General features: G+C 40.5%; 1 protein-coding gene and 1 long non-coding RNA gene across 2 annotated transcripts in view; one reads left to right on the plus strand and one right to left on the minus strand.

The window, feature by feature from the left end:
* Nucleotides 1–3,611, minus strand: part of LOC128663526 (uncharacterized) — a 77,170-nt gene extending 73,559 nt beyond the window's left edge. The window contains exon 1 of the long non-coding RNA XR_008402875.1: nucleotides 3,582–3,611. This is a non-coding gene — a long non-coding RNA (uncharacterized LOC128663526). The remainder of the gene's footprint in view (nucleotides 1–3,581) is intronic.
* The window catches only part of LOC128663525 (potassium channel subfamily T member 2-like), a 772,127-nt gene that overhangs the window by 651,123 nt on the left and 99,081 nt on the right, over nucleotides 1–21,923 (plus strand). The window contains exon 27 of the mRNA XM_053717898.1: nucleotides 3,655–3,964. Coding sequence (XP_053573873.1) covers nucleotides 3,655–3,964 — 310 coding nt within the window. The remainder of the gene's footprint in view (nucleotides 1–3,654; nucleotides 3,965–21,923) is intronic.

The following is a 21,923-nucleotide window of genomic DNA, read 5'->3' on the forward strand; positions in this document are numbered from 1 at the left end:
AGACTTGAATCTCATGGCTTCTTGACAGAATTCCAAACTTCCGAAATATGGCTCGAGATTGAGGGATCCACAGGCATTTCTGATAGATGCTCTGGCAGTTCCTTGGAACTTCAATTTAGCATACCTATTTCCTCCATTCGCTCTCCTTCCAAGAGTCATTGCTCGAATCAAGCAGGAGAGAGTGTCTGTGATTCTCATAGCACTGGCGGGGCCTCGCAGGACCTGTTATGCAGATCTAGTGGAAATGTTGTCTTTACCTCCGTGGAGGACCTTTTAATTCAGGGTCCCTTCCTTCATCCAAATCGTGTTTCTCTGAAGCTGACTGCTTGGAGATTGAACGCTTAGTTTTATAAAATTTTATCATTGAGACCTTGATTCAGGCTCATAAGCCTGTTACTCGCAGAATCTATCATAAGATTTGGCATAAATTCTTGTATTGGTGTGATTCCAAAGGTTACTCTTGGAATAGAGTAAGGATTCCTAGGATTTTGTCTTTTCTCCAGGATGGTCTGGAGAAAGGTTTGTTGGCTAATACTCTAAAGGGTCAGATTTTGGCGTTGTCTATTTTGTTACATAAACGCTTGGTGGACGTGCCAGACATGCAATCTTTTTGTCAGGGCTTGGTCAGGATTCGGCTTGTCTTTAAACCTGTTACTCCTCCATGGAGTCTTAACCTTATTCTTAAAGTTTTACAGCATGTTCCATTTGAGCCTATGCATTCTTTAGATATTAAGTTGTTAACTTGGAAAGTTTTGTTTCTTGTTGCTATTTCTACAGCTCAGAGTTTCTGAACCATCTGCCTTACAGTGTGATTCCCCTTATCTTATATTCCATTCGGATAAGGTGGTTCTGTGTACTAAGATCGGTTTCCTGCCTAAGGTTGTTTCAGTTAAGAATATTAATCAGGACATTTTTGTACCGTCTTTGGCCTCGCTTCCATTGAGTCGTAATTCAGTTTGCGTGCACTCGCAAACCGATAAATATGCTGTTGGAAGCAATATCGTTTATCGACTGTTTCCAATGGCGCGTTATACCTCGATATCGGCAGCCGGACTTCGGCTGCCGAAAAGATCTTCGTGTCCCATAGAAAGTAATAGAAGCCGTTAATCGATAAATTATACCAGGTTTCCAATGAAAGCGCTAACCGTTAATACATTGTCGGAGGCTGTCGATACATTGAGATATATTACCCCCAGCTCAACTAGGTGTAAAAGAGGAAAATTGTGCTTTTTGAGACCTATTTTCTATTGAAATTATAAAACTTGCAAATAATGCAAGTGTTTTAATGTAGAAATAAATTGTTATAAGTAATATTTATTGTTGTCTCATGTATAGAAATAGTTGAACTTATATTCTAATAGAAATATCAGTATATATTTAAATATAATAATATATGCAAGAACATATCTACAGAATGCAAACTAGACCTATGCCTAGGGCAGCAAGAAATATTACTTAGATTTATGAAGTGTTAAATATAATTATATTAGAAAATAGTATTTGATTATTAAAAATATGGATAAGTGTTTTTTTATTTTTCTTGAGAGGCGATCACAGGTAAGAAGCACGGACGTTAAACGTAAATTCTATAGCGTAAGGTCGGGTTACCTTAGCAACTAATTGATTTTCAAGAAATCCGACGTCAGATGGAAGCGTTAACACAACGTTAACTTACAGCTACACGAAAAGAGCGACTGCGCGCAACACGCTAATCTTTTCAATGGAAACCTGGTACTAAAATGCAGCCGTAAATTACTTTTAGCTGTCGGCCGCTTCGGTAGCTTACGGCTCCATTTTTAACGACTCAATGGAAGCGAGGCCTTTGTGTCCTAATCCTTCTTCTCACAAAGAATGTTTGTTACATAATCTGGATATTGTACGAGCATTAAAATTCTATTTGCAGACAACTAAGGACTTTCGTCTGTCTTCTGCATTGTTTGTTTTTCTGGGAAATGTAAGGGTCAGAAAGCTATGGCTACTTCGCTCTCTCTCTGGCTTAAAGGCATTATTCACTTGGCTTATGAGACTGCTGGACGGCAACCTCCTGAGAAAATCACAGCTCATTCTATGAGGGCTGTTTCTTCTTCTTGAGTTTTTTAAAATTAAGCTTCTGTGGAGCTTTTCCAAATTCTATAAGTTCGATACTTTTGCCTCAGCTGAGGCTTCTTTTGGGAGAAAGGTTCTTCAAGCAGTGGTGCCTTCTGTTTAGGTTACCTGTCTTGTCCCTCCCTTATCATCTGTGTCCTGTAGCTTGGGTATTGATTCCCAACAGTAATTATAGATGATCCGTGGACTCACCATGCCATTAGAAAGAAAACAAAATTTATGCTTACCTGATAAATTTATTTATTTCTTGACACGGTGAGTCCACGGCCCGCCCTGTTTTTCAGACAGTTTTTGTTATATAAACCGCAGGCACCTCTGCACCTTGTGTTGCTTCCTTTCTCTCCTTTCCTTTTGGTCGAATGACTGGGGGATTGTGGGTAGGGAAGTGATACATAACAGCTTTGCTGTGGTGCTCTTTGCCTCCTCCTGCTGGCCAGGACTGATATTACCAACAGTAATTATAGATGATCCGTGGACTCACCGTGTCAAGAAATAAATACATTTATCAGGTAAGCATAAATTTTGTTTTTAAGGGCAATGCCCATACAAATGCCCCTTTAGGGGCAATGGGTAGCTTAGGTTTTTTAGTGTTAGGTTTTTTATTTTGGGGGGGTTGGTTGGATGGGGGGTTTTACTGTTAGGGGTAATTTGTAATTTTTTAAAGTAAAAGAGCTGTTTAACTTAGGGCAATGCCACACAAAAGGCCATTTTAAGGGCTATTGGTAGTTTAGTATTAGTTTAGGGGGTGTTTTTATTTTGTGGGGAATTTTTTGTATATAGCTTTATTATTTATTAGTTTAGGTTTATTTTTTTATTTTGGATAGCTTTGTTTATTTTTTTCTGTAATTTTACTTTTTTATTTTTTATAACATTAGCTTGTTTTTTTTTTTATATACATAGACTACCAAAGGGAAGCCTACAAAACATTTCTTTTACCACAAAATTAAACTGCTATTGAATGCCAACAATTCACAGATTCAGTGCTTACTGTGACACAAGAACATACAGGAGCTAGAACAACTTTTACAAAGAGAATTCAAACAATAAATTGAAATGAAAAGCTTTTGATAATTACAGTAATATCAATTATTCACTAGTATTACCTTTTCCCACCACCCTATTGTCTCCCCTCATTCTAACCTTACACTTCACACCACTATAACTTTTCCGTACAAAAAGTTTTCCGTACAAAAAAAACTCTCTCATTCTTTTTCAAATCCCTAATGGTAAAGTGTCCACATTCCTATAATAAAGGTGAGTATGTATTCGTCCGAAGACAAATGCACATGTCTAGATCTCACAGCTCTAAAGGCGGATGGGTACAACTCTCCACATACATAACAAACAAAAATATTTCTAATACAAAGCTAAAAAAAAAAATACATTTTAAGATACCCTGTTTTTGATTTAGTAAAACATATCTGTATTGTCTCTTTAATTTTAAATATCTTACAAATCATAACATCTTTTTGTACCTGTACAGTCTATCCTCCTCATGATCAACTCTCTTTCCTGACCCAGAATTTTCCTTTATCTTTTCATCTGAAGTCACAGGTATCAATCAGTGTAGAGGATTATGAGGACACAAGAGAAACCCGTTGGGGAGATTCCACCTACGGTCGACCTGCTCACCGTAACTCAACTTCCAGCGATCAGTCCGACCACCCCCTGTTGCGGAGAAAGAGTATGCAATGGGCAAGAAGGTTAAGTCGTAAAGGGGCAAAGCAGCCTGGAAAATCAGCCTCTGAGAGGATCAGCCAGCAGAGGATGAGTCTCTATCGACGCTCAGAGAGGCAGGAACTCAACTCACTTGTGAAAACCAGGATGAAGCATCTTGGACTCTCAACAACAGAATACAGTAAGAAGTCTGCTTCTTCTTCTGCCTGGTGACAAAATAACATGGGGGAGTCTGGCACAGTAAAAGAAAGAGACTAAAAATATGAAAAAACAGGGAGGTTACATGATACTTAGGCTGACTCTCCCAGTACCTTATAATGGCCCAGATAACATGTGGTGTGCTATTTAGCATTTTCGCTAGAAGTAAAGACTGCCAGAAGTAAAGATTTTGCACGCTGGATTGTGCTCGTATTACAAGCTGAAAGTAAATCTTTTGTGCGCAAGCGAAACTTCAAGACTTTGGATAACACTTATTGTTTGCATGCTAACCCGACTGGGGCCATTAATATTTCACATTCCAATGTTCTTCACATTCAGGGAAATGTAATTTTTATTTGAAATAAATATTTTATATATACCTGTACCCTTATATATATTCATATAGATATATAGGTATAGATATATATTTCACATTAACATTAGATTAGATTCCTTTTATTGTCATTGTACAAAGTATAAAAACAAAGACAACAAAATGTAATTAAGTACCTAACCCATACATAACAAAATGTATAAAAACATACGTCTAGATTACGAGTTTTGCGTTAACAGGGGTGCGGTGCTAACGAGCAGTTTATGCTCACCGCTCACTTACAGACAGCGCTGGTATTACGGGCTTTTACAAACCAGGCGTTAACCGCAAAAAAAGTGAGCGTAGAGCAAAATTTAGCTCCACATCTCACCTCAATACCAGCGCTGCTTATGTTAGCGGTGAGCTGGCTAAACGTGCTCGTGCACGATTTCCCCATAGGAATCAATGGGGAGAGCCGGCTGAAAAAAAAACTAACACCTGCAAAAAAGCAGCGTTTAGCTCCTAATGCAGCCCCATTGATTCCTAAGGGGAAAATACATTTATGTCTACACCTAACACCCTAACATGAACCCCGAGTCTAAACACCCCTAATCTTTTTTTTTTTTTTTAATATAGTCTTTATTAGTTATTAGTTCAGGATAACAGTAATTAAACCAGTTACAATTGATACATCACTCAAACTACAAGTGAATAACATAGTAAATTTGAAATGCAACAGAAAACATCTTACTGCTCCTTTTTTATAACAAAGCTTTGCTCATTTTTTGTTGTTAATGAAGTTCATATATCCCTGTATCAGAGATCACATGACTTCCTAAAAGTGGAAAAAAAAGGAAAGATTGAGAAAGAGGAAAGAAGAAAGGAAAAAAAAAAAAAAAAAAAAGGGGGGGGGGAAGGGTGGGGAAAAGGTAATTGAGGTTGAAGGTGAGTAGTGGCGGGGGTAGGGTCACATGTCGAGGTGCCGACGAGGTTAAGGCTGCATGTTCATAGGTTCAAATAGTTTTATTCCATATAGCGTTCATCATTTCATAAGTGTCCAGCTTATGTGTTTTGAGATAGTGGTATCTCTCAAGACATAGCAAATCATATACCACGAGTCTCCACTCGTCTATTGTAGGTATAGTTTGGGATTTCCAATATTTAGGAATGAGTTTTTTGGCTGCTGTGATCATAATGAGCAGCAATGGTAGTTTGCCTAGTCCTGTCAGTTTGGGCAAAGAGAGGAATAGGATGGCATTTGGACTTGGGTAAACATGAATTGACAGTATGTCAGAGATAGCTAGGAAGATATCTCTCCAATAATCCTCCAATCTGGAACAAGACCACCAGACGTGGAGGAGGGTGCCCTCCTCTCCGCACCCTCTCCAGCATGTGCTATTTAGTGTGGGGAATATTTTACGAAGGCGGGAGGGGGTCAGATACCAACGGCAGGAAAGTTTCAGGTGAATCTCCTGTACTGTGGCTGACACCGAGGCCTTTTTGGTCAAACAAAAGGCTCTAGACCATGTCTCTGTATCAATGTCCTGGCCAAGTTCACGACTCCAGGAGTATGTGTATGATGGAAGGGCTAAGGTGTCTGGACTGTTTAGTGTTTTGTAGAGCTTTGAAATTAGATGCCTCGGGGGTGTCAGTTGAATACATAGTTTTTCAAAGATTGTGGTGGCTCTGCCCATTTCCTCCCTTTGTTTATGGTGAGAGATAAAGTGTCTAAGTTGATGGTAGTGCATCCAAGAGGAGAAAATCTCCCCATGGACTTCCGCCAGTGCAGTCTGTGTCTTGAAGAGGCCATTTTCTGTAGCAAATTGGATAGAACCCACTCTAAGGTTGTATGGTTGCATGATATGTGCATTCCGGTACCTGAAGGGAAGATCTATATGTTCAGTGAGTGGGGATAGTGGTGAAGGGATTGACGAGATATGAGTGGTAGAGGTCAATATCCTATCCCAGTCAGACAGTATGTCCGCTGCAATACGATATTGCTGTAGTGTTTTAGGTCTCTTTTGGGGTATGGTCCAGGCCAGAGATGCGATATTATTCAATTTAAAAATTTGCCTGTCCATCTGTATCCAAGCTTTATCACATGTATTGTGTGACCACTCGGCAACATGCTGTAGAGTTATAGCTTGTTTGTAAGCCGTTAGGTTTGGGACTCCCATTCCCCCCCGGTCCCTTGGCAAATACATGTTTTTTTTGGGTAGTCTCGGCCTAGACCCCCCCCAGATATATTGTGTAAAGATTCCCTGGAGGTGTTTGATGTACCCTGTTGGGAGAGAGATAGGTAGTGTCTGCAGTAGGTACAAGATCCTCGGGAGTACATTCATCTTTAAGACCCCTACTCTGCCAAGCCATGAAATGTGTTTGTTTTTCCAGACCGATAGGTCTCTTGTTATTTCATCTTTTAGTGTATTATAGTTGTATCTGAACAAGTCTTGCAGACAGGGGGTCAGATAGATACCTAGGTACTTCAATTTTTTCTGCGCGATGGGGATTGCGTAAGAATGGTTTAAGCGTTTTATAGTCTCAGAGGGAGTATTTATATTCATGAGTTCTGACTTGGTGATGTTTAATTTGAAATTTGAAACCTTGCCATAACGCTCTAATTCAGCTAAAAGTTCTGGTACAGAGTTTTCAGCTTCCGATAGGGAGAACAGGGCATCATCTGCAAATAGAGCTTGCTTGTACTCCTCATCACCTACCATTATTCCCTTAATTTTTTTATTGTTACGTATTTTTTGCGCAAGTACCTCCATGGAGATAACAAAAAGCAGTGGAGACAAGGGGCAGCCTTGCCTGGTTCCATTGCTGATAGTAAAGAAATCGGAGAGGGTGCCATTGATTCTGATTCTAGCATTCGGGAAAGAATATAGGGCCATAGTCATATTTAGGAACTGTTCTGGGATCCCCATCGCTAACATTGCACTTCGCAGGAAGGCCCAACTAACCCTGTCAAAGGCCTTTTCCGCATCTGTTGCCAGTAAGACCATTGGGGTTAAACACCCCTAATCTTACATTTATTAAACCTTAATCTGCCGCCCCCGACATCACCGACACCTGCATTATATTATTAACCCCTAATCTGCCGCTCTGGACACCGCCGCCACCTACATTATACTTATGAACCCCTAATCTGCTGTCCCCAACATCGCCGGCACCTACATTATAGTTATTAACCCCTAATCTGCCGCCCTCAACGTCGCCGCCACTATATTAAAGTTATTAACCCCTAAACCTAAGTCTAACCCTAACCCTAACACCCCCTAACCTAAATAAAATTTAAATAAATCTAAATAAATATTCCTTTCATTTTATAAATTATTCCTATTTAAAACTAAATACTTACCTGTAAAATAAACCCTAAGCTAGCTACAATATAACTAATAGTTACATTGTAGCTAGCTTAGGGTTTATTTTTATTTTACAGGCAAGTTTGTATTTATTTTAACTACGTAGAATAGTTATTAAATAGTTATTAACTATTTAATAACTACCTAGTTAAATAAAGACAAATTTACCTGTAAAATAAAACCTAACCTAAGTTACAATTACACCTAACACTACACTATAATTAAATTAATTACCTAAATTAAATACAATTAATTACAATTAAATAAAATTATCTAAAGTACAAAAAAAAAACCCTACTAGATTACAGAAAATAATAAAGAAATTACAAGATTTTTACACTAATTACACCTAATCTAATCCCCCTAACAAAATAAAAAAAAAACCCAAAATAAAAAAAGCCCTACCCTACACTACACTAAATTACAAATAGCCCTTAAAAGGGCCTTTGCGGGGCATTGCCCCAAAGTAATCAGCTCTTTTAACTGAAAAAAAAATTAAAATCCACCCCCCAAACATTAAAACCCACCACCCACACAACCAACCCTACTCTAAAACGCACCCAATCCCCCCTTAAAAAACCTAACACTAACCCCCCGGAAGATCACCTTACCGGGAGACGTCTTCACTCAACCGGGCCGAAGTCCTCAACGAATCCGGGAGAAGTCTTCATCCAAGCCAGGCGAAGTGGTCCTCCAGACGGGCAGAAGTCTTCATCCAGACGGCATCTTCTATCTTCATCCATCCGGCGCGGAGTGGATCCATCTTCAAGACATCCAATGCAGAGCATCCTCTTCTTCTGACGACTAAACACAGAATGAATGTTCCTTTAAATGACATCATCCAACATGGTGTCCCTTCAATTCCGATTGGCTGATAGAATTCTATCAGTCAATCAGAATTAAGGTAGAAAAAATCCTATTGGCTGATGCAATCAGCCAATAGGATTGAACTGTCATTCTACTGACTGATTGGATCAGCCAATAGAATGCCAGCTCAATCCTATTGGCTGATTGGATCAGCCAATAGGATTGATCTTCAATCCTATTGGTTGATTGCATCAGAAAATAGGATTTTTTTTACCTTAATTCCGATTGGCTGATAGAATTCTATCAGCCAATCGGAATTGAAGGGACGCCATCTTGGATGACGTCATTTAAAGGAACCTTTATTCTGTGTTTAGCCGTCCGAAGAAGAGCAGGCTCCGCGTCGGATGTCTTGAAGATGGACCCGCTCCGCGCCGGATGGATGAAGATAGAAGATGCCGTATGGATGAAGACTTCTGCCCGTCTGGAGGACCACTTCGCCCGGCTTGAATGAAGACTTCTCCCGGATTCGTTGAGGACTTTGGCCCAGTTGGGTGAAGACGTCTCCCGGTAAGGGGATCTTCAGGGGGTTAGTGTTAGTTTTTTTTAAGGGGGATTGGGTGGGTTTTAGAGTAGGGTTGGTTGTGTGGGTGGTGGGTTTTAATGTTGGGGGGGGGGAATTGTAATATTTTTTTCAGGTAAAAGAGCTGATTACTTTGGGGCAATGCCCCCCAAAAGGCCCTTTCAAGGGCTATTTGTAATTTAGTGTAGGGTAGGGCTTTTTTATTTTGGGGGGGCTTTTTTTATTTTGTTAGGGAGATTAGATTAGGTGTAATTAGTTTAAAAATCTTGTAATTTCTTTATTATTTTCTGTAATTTAGTGGGTTTTTTTTGTACTTTAGATAATTTTATTTAATTGTAATGAATTGTATTTAATTTAGGTAATTAATTTAATTATAGTGTAGTGTTAGGTGTAATTGTAACTTAGGTTAGGTTTTATTTTACAGGTAAATTTGTCTTTATTTTAACTAGGTAGTTATTAAATAGTTAATAACCATTTAATAACTATTCTACCTAGTTAAAATAAATACAAAGTTGCTTGTCAAATAAAAATAAACCCTAAGCTAGCTACAATGTAACTATTAGTTATATTGTAGCTAGCTTAGGGTTTATTTTATAGGTAAGTATTTAGTTTTAAATAGAAATTAGTTAATTTTAGTAATTTTATTTAGATTTATTGTAATTATATTTAAGTTAGGGGGTGTTAGGGTTAGGGTTAGACTTAGGTTTAGGGGTTAATAACTTTATTATAGTGGTGGTGATGTTGGGGGCGGCAGATTAGGGGTTAATAAATGTAGGTAAATTGCGGCAATGTTAGGGCCGGCAGAGTAGGGGTTAATAATATTTAAATAGTGTTTGCGATGCGGGAGTGCGGCGGTTTAGGTGTTAATATATTTATTATAGTGGCGACGATGTCCGGTTCGGCAGATTTGGGGTTAAAATATTTATTTTAGTGTTTGCGACGTGGGAGGGCCTCGGTTTAGGGGTTAATAGGTAGTTTATGGGTGTTAGTGTACTTTTTAGCACTTTAGTTAAGAGTTTTATGCTACGACGTTGTAGTGTAAAACTCTTAACTACTGACTTTTAAATGCGGTACCAGTCTTGACAGGAGAGGGTCTATCGCTCACTTTTTGTCAGACTCGTAATACCGGCGCTATGCAAGTCCGATTGAAAATATAGAATACGCAATTGACGTAAGTGGATTTGCGGTATTTCCGAGTCTGGCCAAAAAAGTGAGCGGTACACCTGTACCTGCAAGACTCGTAATACTATCGGGCGTTAAAAAGCAGCGTTAGGACCTCTTAACGCTGCTTTTTAAGCCTAACGCAAAACTCATAATCTAGGCCATAGTAAATACGAATGAGTAGACTGAATTTGAAGAGTGCAAATAAGTGGAATATATACAGAGATATATATATATATATATATTTAAAAATAAAAATACATTTTTTTTCTATATGAAGAACATTGGAATGTAAAATATGCATAACGAGTTAACACATAAAGAATTAGTTATCTTAAGGCGTGTTATGTAAATATTAAATATAAATATTGAAAAATAATAATTAATTATTATTAATATTATTAATATTAATGATTATAATTACTGTATTCTATGGATTTTTTTGAATATTTAACTACATCTATAATAATTATTGAAATTACTTATTAATATTTTTTTATATTTTATATTTCATAAATACATAACTCATGTAGGGTTAGCGCTTATAAAGAATTAGTGTACTCCTGTAGGACTTATGAGTGTAACCTGACAGGAGTACACTAATTCTTTATGTGCTTCATGTGCGCTAACCTGATGAGTTATATTATGGTGTGTTATGTATTAATATTAATAATTAATGTAAATAATTAATATAGATGTATTAAAATATTCTAAAAAAATCCATAGGATATAAATATATATTTTACAGGAACTATAATAATTATTATTATTGTTATTTTTTTCAATTATTTATATTTAATATTTACAAAACTCGACATAAGGTAACTCATTCTTAAAGGACCAGTCAACACAGTAGATTTGCATAATCAACAAATACAAGATAACAAGACAATGCAATAGCACTTAGTCTGAACTTCAAATGAGAAGTAGATTTTTTTTCTGACAATTTTAAAAGTTATGTATTTTTCCACTCCCTCTGTACCATGTGACAGCCATCAGCCATTCACAAATGCATACACGTACCATGTGACAGCCATCAGCCATTCACAAATGCATACACACTTATTCTTGCACATGATCAGTAGGAGTTGGTGACTCAAAAAGTATAAATATAAAAAGAATGTGCACATTTTTTTAATGGAAGTAAATTGGAAAGTGGTTTAAAATGGCATGCTCTATCTGAATAATGAAAGTTTAATTTTGATTGAGTGTCCCTTTAATGTGCGCTGACCCAACATCGCGTTAGACCTAAAGTGTGCAACCCAAATTGCATTACCCATATTTTACATTCCAATGTTCTTCAAATAAATGTTCTTTTAATTTTTAACCCCTATATGCCTTTAGGAAGTTCCATGCTGGGTTTTAACGCTGAAAGACAGCAAAGAACGTCCTACTTTATAAGGCGTCATGCAGCCTTCCCCTTTTAACGAACTCAAGATTGGACTGGGGGCATGCCTAGCAACGTAGGCAGTCTCCCATGATCCAACCCGGCGTTAAAATCACATAATCTCATTGACGATCGCGTGATTTTCATTTTTCATCCAATGTTGTGCCAGGCATGAAGGGGTTAAAAATATATTTCTATATGTTTCTGATAATGTCAATGTAATATATATATATATATATATATATATATATATATATATATATATATATATATATATTTAGGTATAGGTATATATAGATATACTGTATTTAAAAATATTTATTTAAAATAAAAATAATTTTCCTGTATGTGAGGAACATTGGAATGTGAAATATTTACAGTAAATACACATTGCTAAATATTATTATTGAATTATTACACACACACTTGTATATATTATAGCCCTTTGCAGTCAAATACATGACCATATACCATATACATTTGAACCCTTATAAAACATTCTTTATTAATATTTATATGAATAATTTTGATCAGATAGTGTTTATATTAGTGTAACTGTTTATATTAATGTATTTAATTTGTGTTAGGTGCAACTTTTATTTTATCTCTAACCCTTTAGGTGAGGCTGCAACACTTAACCAGTTAACAACTAGTTAGTATCTGAATAAAGTACTATGTGGGATTAAATATAAGAAAACAATAGGATATGATATATGTAGCTATTTGTTATGACAATTTATGATCTTTACATAAGTTGTGCATAAACAACTAAATATCAATTTGTATAGCTAAACATTAGTAGACACAATGGGAATGTTTGTCTAATTAGAAATAAGCAGAAATAAATGAGAATGTATATAAGAGGTTAACCAAAAAATAAAATATAAATGAAATTCAGTGTGAAAACACAAGCAAGGTTAGTTGATCAGTATCCTTAGGCTTACAGGTGTTATTAAGTAATTGCAAACACAGAAACCACAGCAGCTGGAAAATAAACTGAGCCAGTTTTAGATTGAAATACAGTCACTGTATAGATTTGAGAAATAGAATAATACCTTAGGAGATTTGATTCAAAATGTTTCACTGGATTTGTGAAGGGAGACACAGGAAGGTGATGCCTGAGACTGTTGACCTGAACCAGCAAAAAGGCAGTTTTCAAAGTAAGATTTGTGGGTTAGCTTTAAATGAAAGTTACAGGCACAACGTAGAGGAATCTGGAGAGAAAACAAAACAAAGTAGATGAGCCTGCTGTTAAGCAACCAAATGATGACAGGAAACACAAAGATCCCTTCAGATAACATTCTCTGAGGATATAAACGAAGTTTAGACACACTGCTGCTATATTACAAAAGCAATGAAACTGACTTGCATTAATCAAGCAAAGTTTGCTTGTCTGAACACAGCTGATAAAGGAAGTGTTCAGAGGAGGGGGAGGTACTTCCGTAAAAAGAGACAGGAATCCCCCCCCTGAAGGAATCCACTACGAGGATTCAATGGTGAGATTTTAATGGGTAAAGTCTATGGAACAACTTGACAAGCTTAGGCGCATGAACTCTCGGTATAAGGAATCCAAGAATCCTCCTCAGAATTGTATCCGCGCCAATGGATCAGGTATTCTTATTTCTTATGTCTTATCCTAGAATCGAGGATGGATTTAACTTCATTTCAAGATGGTCCTTGACCATAATAGGAGGTCTTGGAATCTTTTGGCATTCAGGATTTTGATCCTCTTTATATGGTTTTAATAGAGATAAATGGAAAGTTGGATGTACCTTGTAGTTATCAGGTAGCGTCAGAGATACTGCATTTGAGTTGATGATTCGATTCATGCGAAAATGTCCAATATATTGATCTCCTAGTTTCTTACTAGGGACATTCAGTTTAAGTTTTTTGTAGAAAGCCAAACTAGATCATTCAGTTTATAATGAGGTGGTGCTGTTCGGTGTTGATCATAGTATCGTTTGTTTCTTTTTTGCTTCTGCTAAATGATTCTTTCAGAGTATAAGCAAATTTTTAATATTTGTTGAAATATCCAAGGCTGTTGGAGATGAGGAGGTAGTTGGTAATGGTGGAAGTGTTTGTGGATGGTAACCATATGTGACAAAAAAAGGAGTAGTCTTGCTGGAAGAGTTAATAGAATTATTATAGGCAAATTCTGCCATTGGCAAGAGTTCCAACCAATCATACTGTAAATGGGTTGTATAACATCTAAGGTATTGTTCCAAGGTTTGGCTAACATGTTCAGTGAGTCCGTTTGTCTGTGTGTGGTAAGCACTTGATAACCTTGAATCAATCTGCAGCAATTTACATAGGTGTCTCCAGAAGTAAATTGCATTCCCCGATCACTTAGAATGGTTGTTGGTAATCCATGTAATTTTACTATTTGAGAGATGAAGACTTCAGCAGTTATTTGAGCAGTGGGAAGTTTCTTCAAAGGTATTCAGTGGAACAATTTAGTTAAGTGATCAACTACCACTAGTATAGTATTGTGGTCTTGAGACTTTGGTAAATCTACAATGAAATCCAGTGATATAAAAGTCCAGGGCACATCTGGAATGGGTAGTGGAGTAAGGAATCCAAAAGGTTTTCTATGGTCTACTTTATTCCGAGCACACATTTCACAAGTGGTAACGTAATCATAGACTGTGGTGTTGATTTTCGGCCACCAGAATGCTCTTTTGAGTCACTCCAATGTCTTGTGATACCGGGGTGACCAGAGATAGGAGAGTCATGAAAGTGTATAAGAAAGCTGTTGCGTAATGATGAAGGGACATATAGTAGTTTGTTTTGGTAATATAATCCTGTTGAGCTTTTTATGACCCTTGTATGAGGTATTTGATCATCTGAATTCAATGCTGATAGTATCCCTTGTTCAAGAGAAGTGGACATTGTGACTATCTTTTCTGGAGGTATTATGTAAGCTGGTACATCTGAAAGAGAGGTAATTTCATGAAGTCTAGATAGAGAATCCGCCTTGGTATTTTTTGCCGCAGGTCTGTATGTAATGTGGAAATCAAACCTGTCAAAAAATAATGACCAACAAACTTGTCGGGATGAAAGTGTCTTGTTGTTTTTTAAATATTCGAGATTCTTATGATCAGTGTAAATGATGAAGGGCATCTTTGTACCTTTTAAAGGATGCCTCCAAGTCTCTAAGGATGACTTTATAGCTAAGAGTTCCTTATCGCCCACTGAATAATTGAATTCAGCTGGTGTAAGTGTTCTAGAGTAAAAATCTACTGGATGTAATGCTGTGGTTGCTGTATCCCGTTGAGAGAGTATAGCTCCTAATCCAAAATTAGATGCATCTGCTTCAAGTATAAATTGCTTGTCAGGATCTGGGTAACTAAGGATTGGTGCTGAAGTGAATTTTTCCTTTAATAGTTGGAAAGCCTGTTGTTGAAGATTAGACCATTTGAAATTGTGGTGTTTCCCTGTTAGTTGGGTATGAGGTTTTCAATTTGTGAGAAGTTATAAATACATCTTCTGTAAAAAATAGCAAAACCGAGGATATGTTGTAATGCTAGTTGCGTGGAAGGTATAGGCCAGTTTTTTTATAGCGTAAACTTTGTCTGAATCCATTTTAATACCATTTTCGGAAATTATATAACCAAGGAATTTTATTGAAGTGACGTGGAACTGACATCTTTCCAGTTTTGCGTAAAGATGGTGGTCCCTGAGATGACCAAGTACCCAGCAAACATGTCTTGTATGCTCCTTCAGATTATTAGAATAAATTAATATATCATCGAGATATATAACAACGCATGTATCCATTAAATCTCTGAAAATATCATTTATGAAAAACTGAAAAGTTGCAGGTGCGTTAGATAAGCCAAATGACATGACACAGTATTCAAACATCCCATAACGGGTTCGGAATGCGGTTTTCCATCTTTTTTGATCCTGATCAAGTTATATGCTTCCTTTAAATCAAGTTTTGTGAAAATGTTTGCATCCTTTAATCGTTCTAGTAGTGGGTAACGTTTTTTTTCCGTTATGGAATTCAGAGCACGGTAATCGATAATGGGCCTTAGTGATCCATCTTTATTTTTACAAAGAATAAGCCTGCTGAGGCAGGGGAAGTTGAAGGACGAATGAATCCTTTTCTGAGGTTTTCGTCAAGATATTCACGCAAACTGTAATTCATGTTGAGAAAGAGGATAGCTCTTGCCAAAGGGGATGTTAGCTCCTGGAATGGTATTAATAGGGCAATCATATATTCAGTGAGGTGGCAAATTCTCAGCCTGCTTTAAGCTGAAAACATCACTAGAATCCCTGCAAATACCTGGAATAGAAGGTTCAATGTGAATAATTGGTATTTGTGGTGTGCAAGTTGATTGGCAGTAATGTGATTGGAAAGTGACTATATTTTGTATCCAATCTATGTGTGGGTTGTGGTTTGGTAACCAGGGATGTCCAAGAATAATGGAATGTACTGCTGTAGGCATAATATCAAAATGTATTTATTCCTTGTGTCCTGATGAGGTAGAAACAAGAAGGGGAATGGTGTGATGTTATTGGACCCTTTAAAAAATAAGACCCGTCAATAACGCTCACAGCAATAACAGTTTGCTTTACCACTGTAGGTAATTTATTTTTTTATACAAAGGATGCATCAATTAACATGCCGAAAGCACCCGAGTCAATTATAGCTTTACCAGGAATTACGTCATGGTCCCACATAGTGCAGAATTATATAAAATTATATTAGCCAAACATTTATAAAACATAATTTCCCCTATTAATTTAAAACATTTATTTACTCAGCGCATCGGGCCAGCCATAAGACTAAGTGCAGCTCGCTCCTGTCACAGGAGCGAGCTGCACATAGTCTTATAAAATTCCCTTAGGATATAAGAAGTTTAGACACACTGCTGCTATATTCTGGGCTGGACTGGGAATAAAAAGCAGCCCTGAAAAATTTGGAGACCAGCCCTATTTTTAATTGAACCAGTAGAATTAGCCCGCCCAATTTTTCTCAAAGGAGATTACTGGGATACTCCTTCCTCCAATATTTTTTTAAGAATTAAAATATATTGGTTTGTATTAAACAAAAGTGCCAAAATGTTGTTATACAGGCACCCTACAACCCAATTGCATCTATTAATCACCCCTTTAAATTGTAACTTTCCAGCCCCAGGTACTGCAGCCCTATCTGGTATCCTGGTATGCCAATCCAGCCTTGGCTATATTACAGAAGCAATAAAACTGACTTGCATTAATCAAGCAAAGTTTGCTTGTCTGAACACAGCTGATAAAGGCAGTGTTCAGAGGAGGAGGAGGTACTTCCTTAAAGAGACAGGAATAGTCGTGACAGATGCCTTCATTCACGCTATAGAAAAAAAATAGTTTTTGCAACTGTCAGTAATCATACAAAAAAGTGTTGCTACAAAACATTGTGTATCAGTAAATCAAGAGACACAAAGGGGTCAATTTATCAAAGTGCGGGCAGACATGATACGATGTAGCGTATCATGCCTGCCGCACATCGATAAATGCCGACAACATACGCTGTCGGCATTTATCATTACACAAGCAGTTCTTGTGAACTGCTTGTGCAATGCCACCCCCTGCAGAGTTGCGGCCAGTCAGCCGCTAGTAGGGGGTGTCAATCAGCCCAATCGTTTATGATCGGGCAGATTGAAGACTGCAACCTCAGAGGCAGTGGACAAGTTATGGAGCAGCAGTCTTTAGACCGCTTCTTCATAACTACTGTTTCCAGTGAGCCTGAAGGCTCTCTCAGAAACTGGAGCATCAAGCCTTGTGAACTGCTGGTGCAATACCGCCCCCTGCAGATTCGCGGCCAATCGGCTGCTAGCAGGGGGTGTCAATCAACCCAATTGTATTCGATCGGGTTGATTTCTGTCGATTTCTTTCTGACACCTCACAGCAGGCGGACAGGTTATAGAGCAGCAGTCTTTAGAGCAATAACACCAAATTTAACACACCTGCTCCCCATTCACACCTGGAACCTTGTAACACTGAGTCACATGACACCATGAATGGGGAGCAGGTGTGTTAAATTTGGTGTTATCGCTCTCACACCCTCTCATACTGATCACTGAAAGTTCAACATGGCAACTTATGGCAAAGAACTCTCTGAGGATCTGAAAAAAAGAATTGTTGCTCTACATAAAGATGGCCTAGGCTATAAGAAGATTGCCAAGTCCCGAAACTGAGCTACAGCATGGGGGGCAAGACCATACAGCAGTTTCACAGGACAGGTTCCACTCAGAACAGGCCTCTCCATGGTCAACCAAAGAAGTTGAGTGCACGTGCTCAGCATCATATCCAGAGGTTGACTGGGAAATAGATGTATGACTGCTGCCAGCATTGCTGCAGAGGTTGAAGGGGTGGGGGGTCAGCCTGTCAGTGTTTAGACCATAAGCAGTGCACTGCATCTATCTATCTATCTATCTATCTATTGGGTTCTTGTAAAGTGCGGCTATTCACCCGTAAGGGTCTCAAGGCACTAAGGGTTGCAATTTAGTCGAAGAACCTGGTCTTGAGGTCCTATCTGAACTTAGTTAGGGCAGTAGCTTGTCTGAGGTGCAACGGGAGGGTGTTCCAAGTCTTGGCTGCCAGGTGAGAGAAGGATCTGCCTCCCGCTGTGGTTTTCCTGATGCGGGGGATGACTGCGAGCGCTTGGTCGGCCGATCAAAGTTATCTGGCAGGGGTGTAGAAGGTAAAGCGGTGGTTCATGCATTCGGGACCGATGTTGTGGATGGCCTTGAATGCGTGGGTGAGAAGCTTGAAGGTTATTCTTTTGTTGATGGGGAGCCAGTGCAGGTCCCACAGGTGTTTGGTGATGTGGCATTGGCCAGGATGAGTCTGGCCGAGGTGTTCTGGATGCGCTGGAGTCTTTTTTGGAGCTTGATAGTGGAGCTGGTGTAGAGTGCATTGCCGTAGTCCAGTCAGCTGCTGACAAGGGTGTGGGTTGACAGTCTTCCTGGTCTCGGTTGGGATACATTTGAAGATCTTTCACAGCAGGTGGAGTGTGTGGAAGCATGCAGAGGAGACGGCATTGATTTGTCGGTCCATGGAGAGCGATGAGTCCAGGATGATGCCTAGATTTCATGCATGGTCAGTGGGGGTTGGAGGGTGTCCAAGGGCTGTGGGCCACCAGGAGTTATTCCAGGCGGATGTGGTTGGACCGAGGAGGAGGACTTCAGTCTTTTCTGCGTTCAGCTTTAGACATTTGTAGCTCATCCATGTGGCGACTGCTGTCAGCCCTTTGTGGGCATTTCTCTTGGTGGTAGTGGGGTCACTGGTGAGTGAGATGATTAGCTGGGTGTCGTCGGCGTAGAAGATGATGTTGAGGTCATGTTGTCGGTCGAGGGTGACGAGAGGGGCCATGTAGATGTTGAATAGGGTAGGGCTCAGGGAAGAGCCTTGGGGTACACCGCAGCTGATCTCTGTGGGCTTGGAGGTGAAGGGTGGGAGTCTAACCTTCTGGGTTCTGCTGGTGAGGAAGGAAGTGATCCATTCCAGGGCTTTGTCGCATATGCCAGCGTCATCTAGGCAGGTGCGGAGGGTGAGGTGGGAGACAGTGTTGAATGCTGCTGAGAGGTCTAGGAGGATGAGGGCGGCGGTCTCTCCCCGCTCGAGTAGGGTGATGATGTCGTCTGTGGTGGTGAGGAGGGCAGTCTCTGTGCTGTGGTTGCTCTTGAAACCAGATTAGGAGGGGTCCAGGGTGTGGTTGGCCTCGATGTGGTCAACGAGTTGCGCGTTGATGGACTTCTCAATGAGTTTGGCCGCAAAGTGGAGCAGAGAGAGGGGCGGTAGTTCTTCAGATCATTGGGGTCAGCCATGGGTTTTTTCAGTAGGGGTTTTAATTCTGCGTGCTTTCAATCATCTGGGATGGTGCCAGTTTCAATGAAGCAGTTGATGGTGCTACAAAGCTCAGGGGGGCCATGGTGTAACCCGCTTTGTTGAATATGTGATGTGGGCATAGGTCCGAGGGTGCTCCGGAGTGGATCGATCTCATGATTCTGATGGTGTCCTCTGTGATGAGTGGGCTCCAGATGGTCCGTGGGGGTAGGTGGTGGTGTATTTGGGTGAGGTATCAGTGGAAGTTGGTGGGTCGGTGGTGGTGGGTTAGTTCTGGGGTGCAAAGCTGTCATAGATGTCGACGATCTTGTGGTGGAAGTATGTTGTGAGGTTATTGCAGAGGTCCTGGGAGGGCAGGAAGTCGTTGGTATCACTGTTGGGATTGGAGAATTCCTTGATAACTGTGAATAGCTCCTTGCTGTAGTGGACGTTGTCGTTGATTCTGTCTTGGATGGCTGTCTTCTTGGTGGTTTTGTTGAGGTGGTGGTGGGTAGTGATGGCTTCTTTGTAGGCCGTTTTATTCACTGGGGTCTTGCTGGATCTCCAGGTCCTTTCCAATTGCCTGCAGTGGCCGGGGTGAACCAACTGGCCATGTTGGTGGGTTTGCGGTTGGACGTATTCTTGAGAGGGGTGAGGGTGTTGGCACAGTCTGCTAGACTGTGTTGGAGATTGGGGGCGAAGAAGTTGGCGTCTGTGAAAATAGCTGGGGGGGGCTTGTTCAGGGTGGAGTAAAGTTAGTCTTCAGTGATGTTGTTCCAGTTTCTACAGGGCGAGTGGTGCTGCCGGAAGTGTGTGGTGGGTTTGTTGAAGGAAAAGTGTATGCAATGATGGTCGGTCCAATGGAGTTCGGTGATGTGGTTGACTGAGATGTGGTTGCCTGCAGAGAAGATAGGGTCGAGGGTGTGTCCGGCTAAGTGGGTTGGGGAATTGATGAGTTCCTTCAGTATGATGGTTCCGAGGTTTTCCAAGAGGTTGGTTGTGTTGTGGTTATTGGGGTTGTCTAGGTGTAAGTTGAGGTCACCGAGGAGGATGTAGTCTGTTGAGGCAAGGGCGTGGGGTGATGAGGTCAATGATGGAGTCACAGAAGGCAGGACGAGGTCCGGGAGGTCTGTAGATGAAGGTGCCATGGAGGGTGGTGTTGGGACTGACCTGGATCTTGAAGTGTAGGTGTTCCAAGCCTGGTGAGTGGTAGTCAGAGCTGGTTGTGACGTGGAGGGAGTGTTTGTGGATGATGGCGATGCCTCCTCCCGGTCGGTTGCTGCGGTCCTTGTGGGAGATCTTGTATCCATCAGGGATGGCGATGTCAGGCGTTGATGTGGGGTTCAGCCAAGTTTCGGTGAGGAAGGCGACATCTGGGGAGGTGGAGTTGAGCCGGTTCCAGATTTTGACGGTGTGCTTGTGGGCGGAGCGGGTGTGGAGGAGGATGCAGTTGAGGTGGTTGCGGTTGTTTTTGCTTTAGGTGACTGGTGGGTTAGTGGTCCGGAGGGAGGAGAAGGAGCAGTTGCAGCAGGTGAAGGATCCTATGGTATTCGTCAGGGATGCATGGTGGCAGGTGGATGATCTACCGGTGTTGAGATGGAGGAGGGTACGGGCATCGTAGCGGTAGAAGTTGTAAGGGCTAGGGTTCATGGCGCTGGGCGCGGTCCAGGCGCTGACGGGCTTGTCTTTAGTGCTGCACGCACTGTGTGCCATCGCACAGCGACCTCCACTAAATAGGTGCAGAGAGGTGGGGGGCTGTGAGGCTGGGAGGTGGCAGGCAGGGCAGTGGCTGTAGAAAGAAAGTTAAGAAAGAGAGTTACCTGTGCTGTGCTGGGAGGCGGGGGGGGGCAGGGCAGTGGCTGTGGCATGGGGGAGACAAGCAGGAGGAGAGCAGGCAGGAAGGAGCATGGCTGTCGTCCCAGAATGAAGCCTCTTCTAAAGATGATGCACAAGAAAGCACTCTAACAGTTTGCTGAAGACAAGCAGACTAAGTACATCAATTACTGGAAGCATGTCCTGTTGTCCGATGAGACCAAGATAAACTTATTTGGTTCAGATGGTGTCAAGCATGTGTGGCGCCAACCAGTTGAGAAGTACAAAGACAAGTGTGCCTTGCCTACAGTCAAGCATGGTGGTGGGAGTGTCATGGTCTGGGCTTGCATGAGTTCTGCCGGCACTGGGAAGCTACAGTTCATTGAAGGAACCATGAATGCCAACATGTACTGTGACATACTGAAGAAGAAGAGCATGATCCCCTCCCTTCAGAGACTGGGCCGCAGGGCAGTATTCCAACATGATAATGACCCCAAACACACCTCAAAGACGACCACTGCCTTGCTAAAGACGCTGAGGGTAAAGGTGATGGACTGGCTAAGCATGTGTCTCCAGACCTAAACCCTATTGAGCATCTGTGAGGCATCTTCAAACGGAAGGTGGGGGGAGCGCAAGGTCTCTAACATCACCAGCTCCATGATGTTGTCATGGAGGAGTGGAAGAGGACTCCAGTGGCAACCTGTG

Source organism: Bombina bombina, chromosome 6 (assembly GCF_027579735.1).
Source record: "Bombina bombina isolate aBomBom1 chromosome 6, aBomBom1.pri, whole genome shotgun sequence".
In the NCBI taxonomy this organism is placed as follows: domain Eukaryota; kingdom Metazoa; phylum Chordata; class Amphibia; order Anura; family Bombinatoridae; genus Bombina; species Bombina bombina.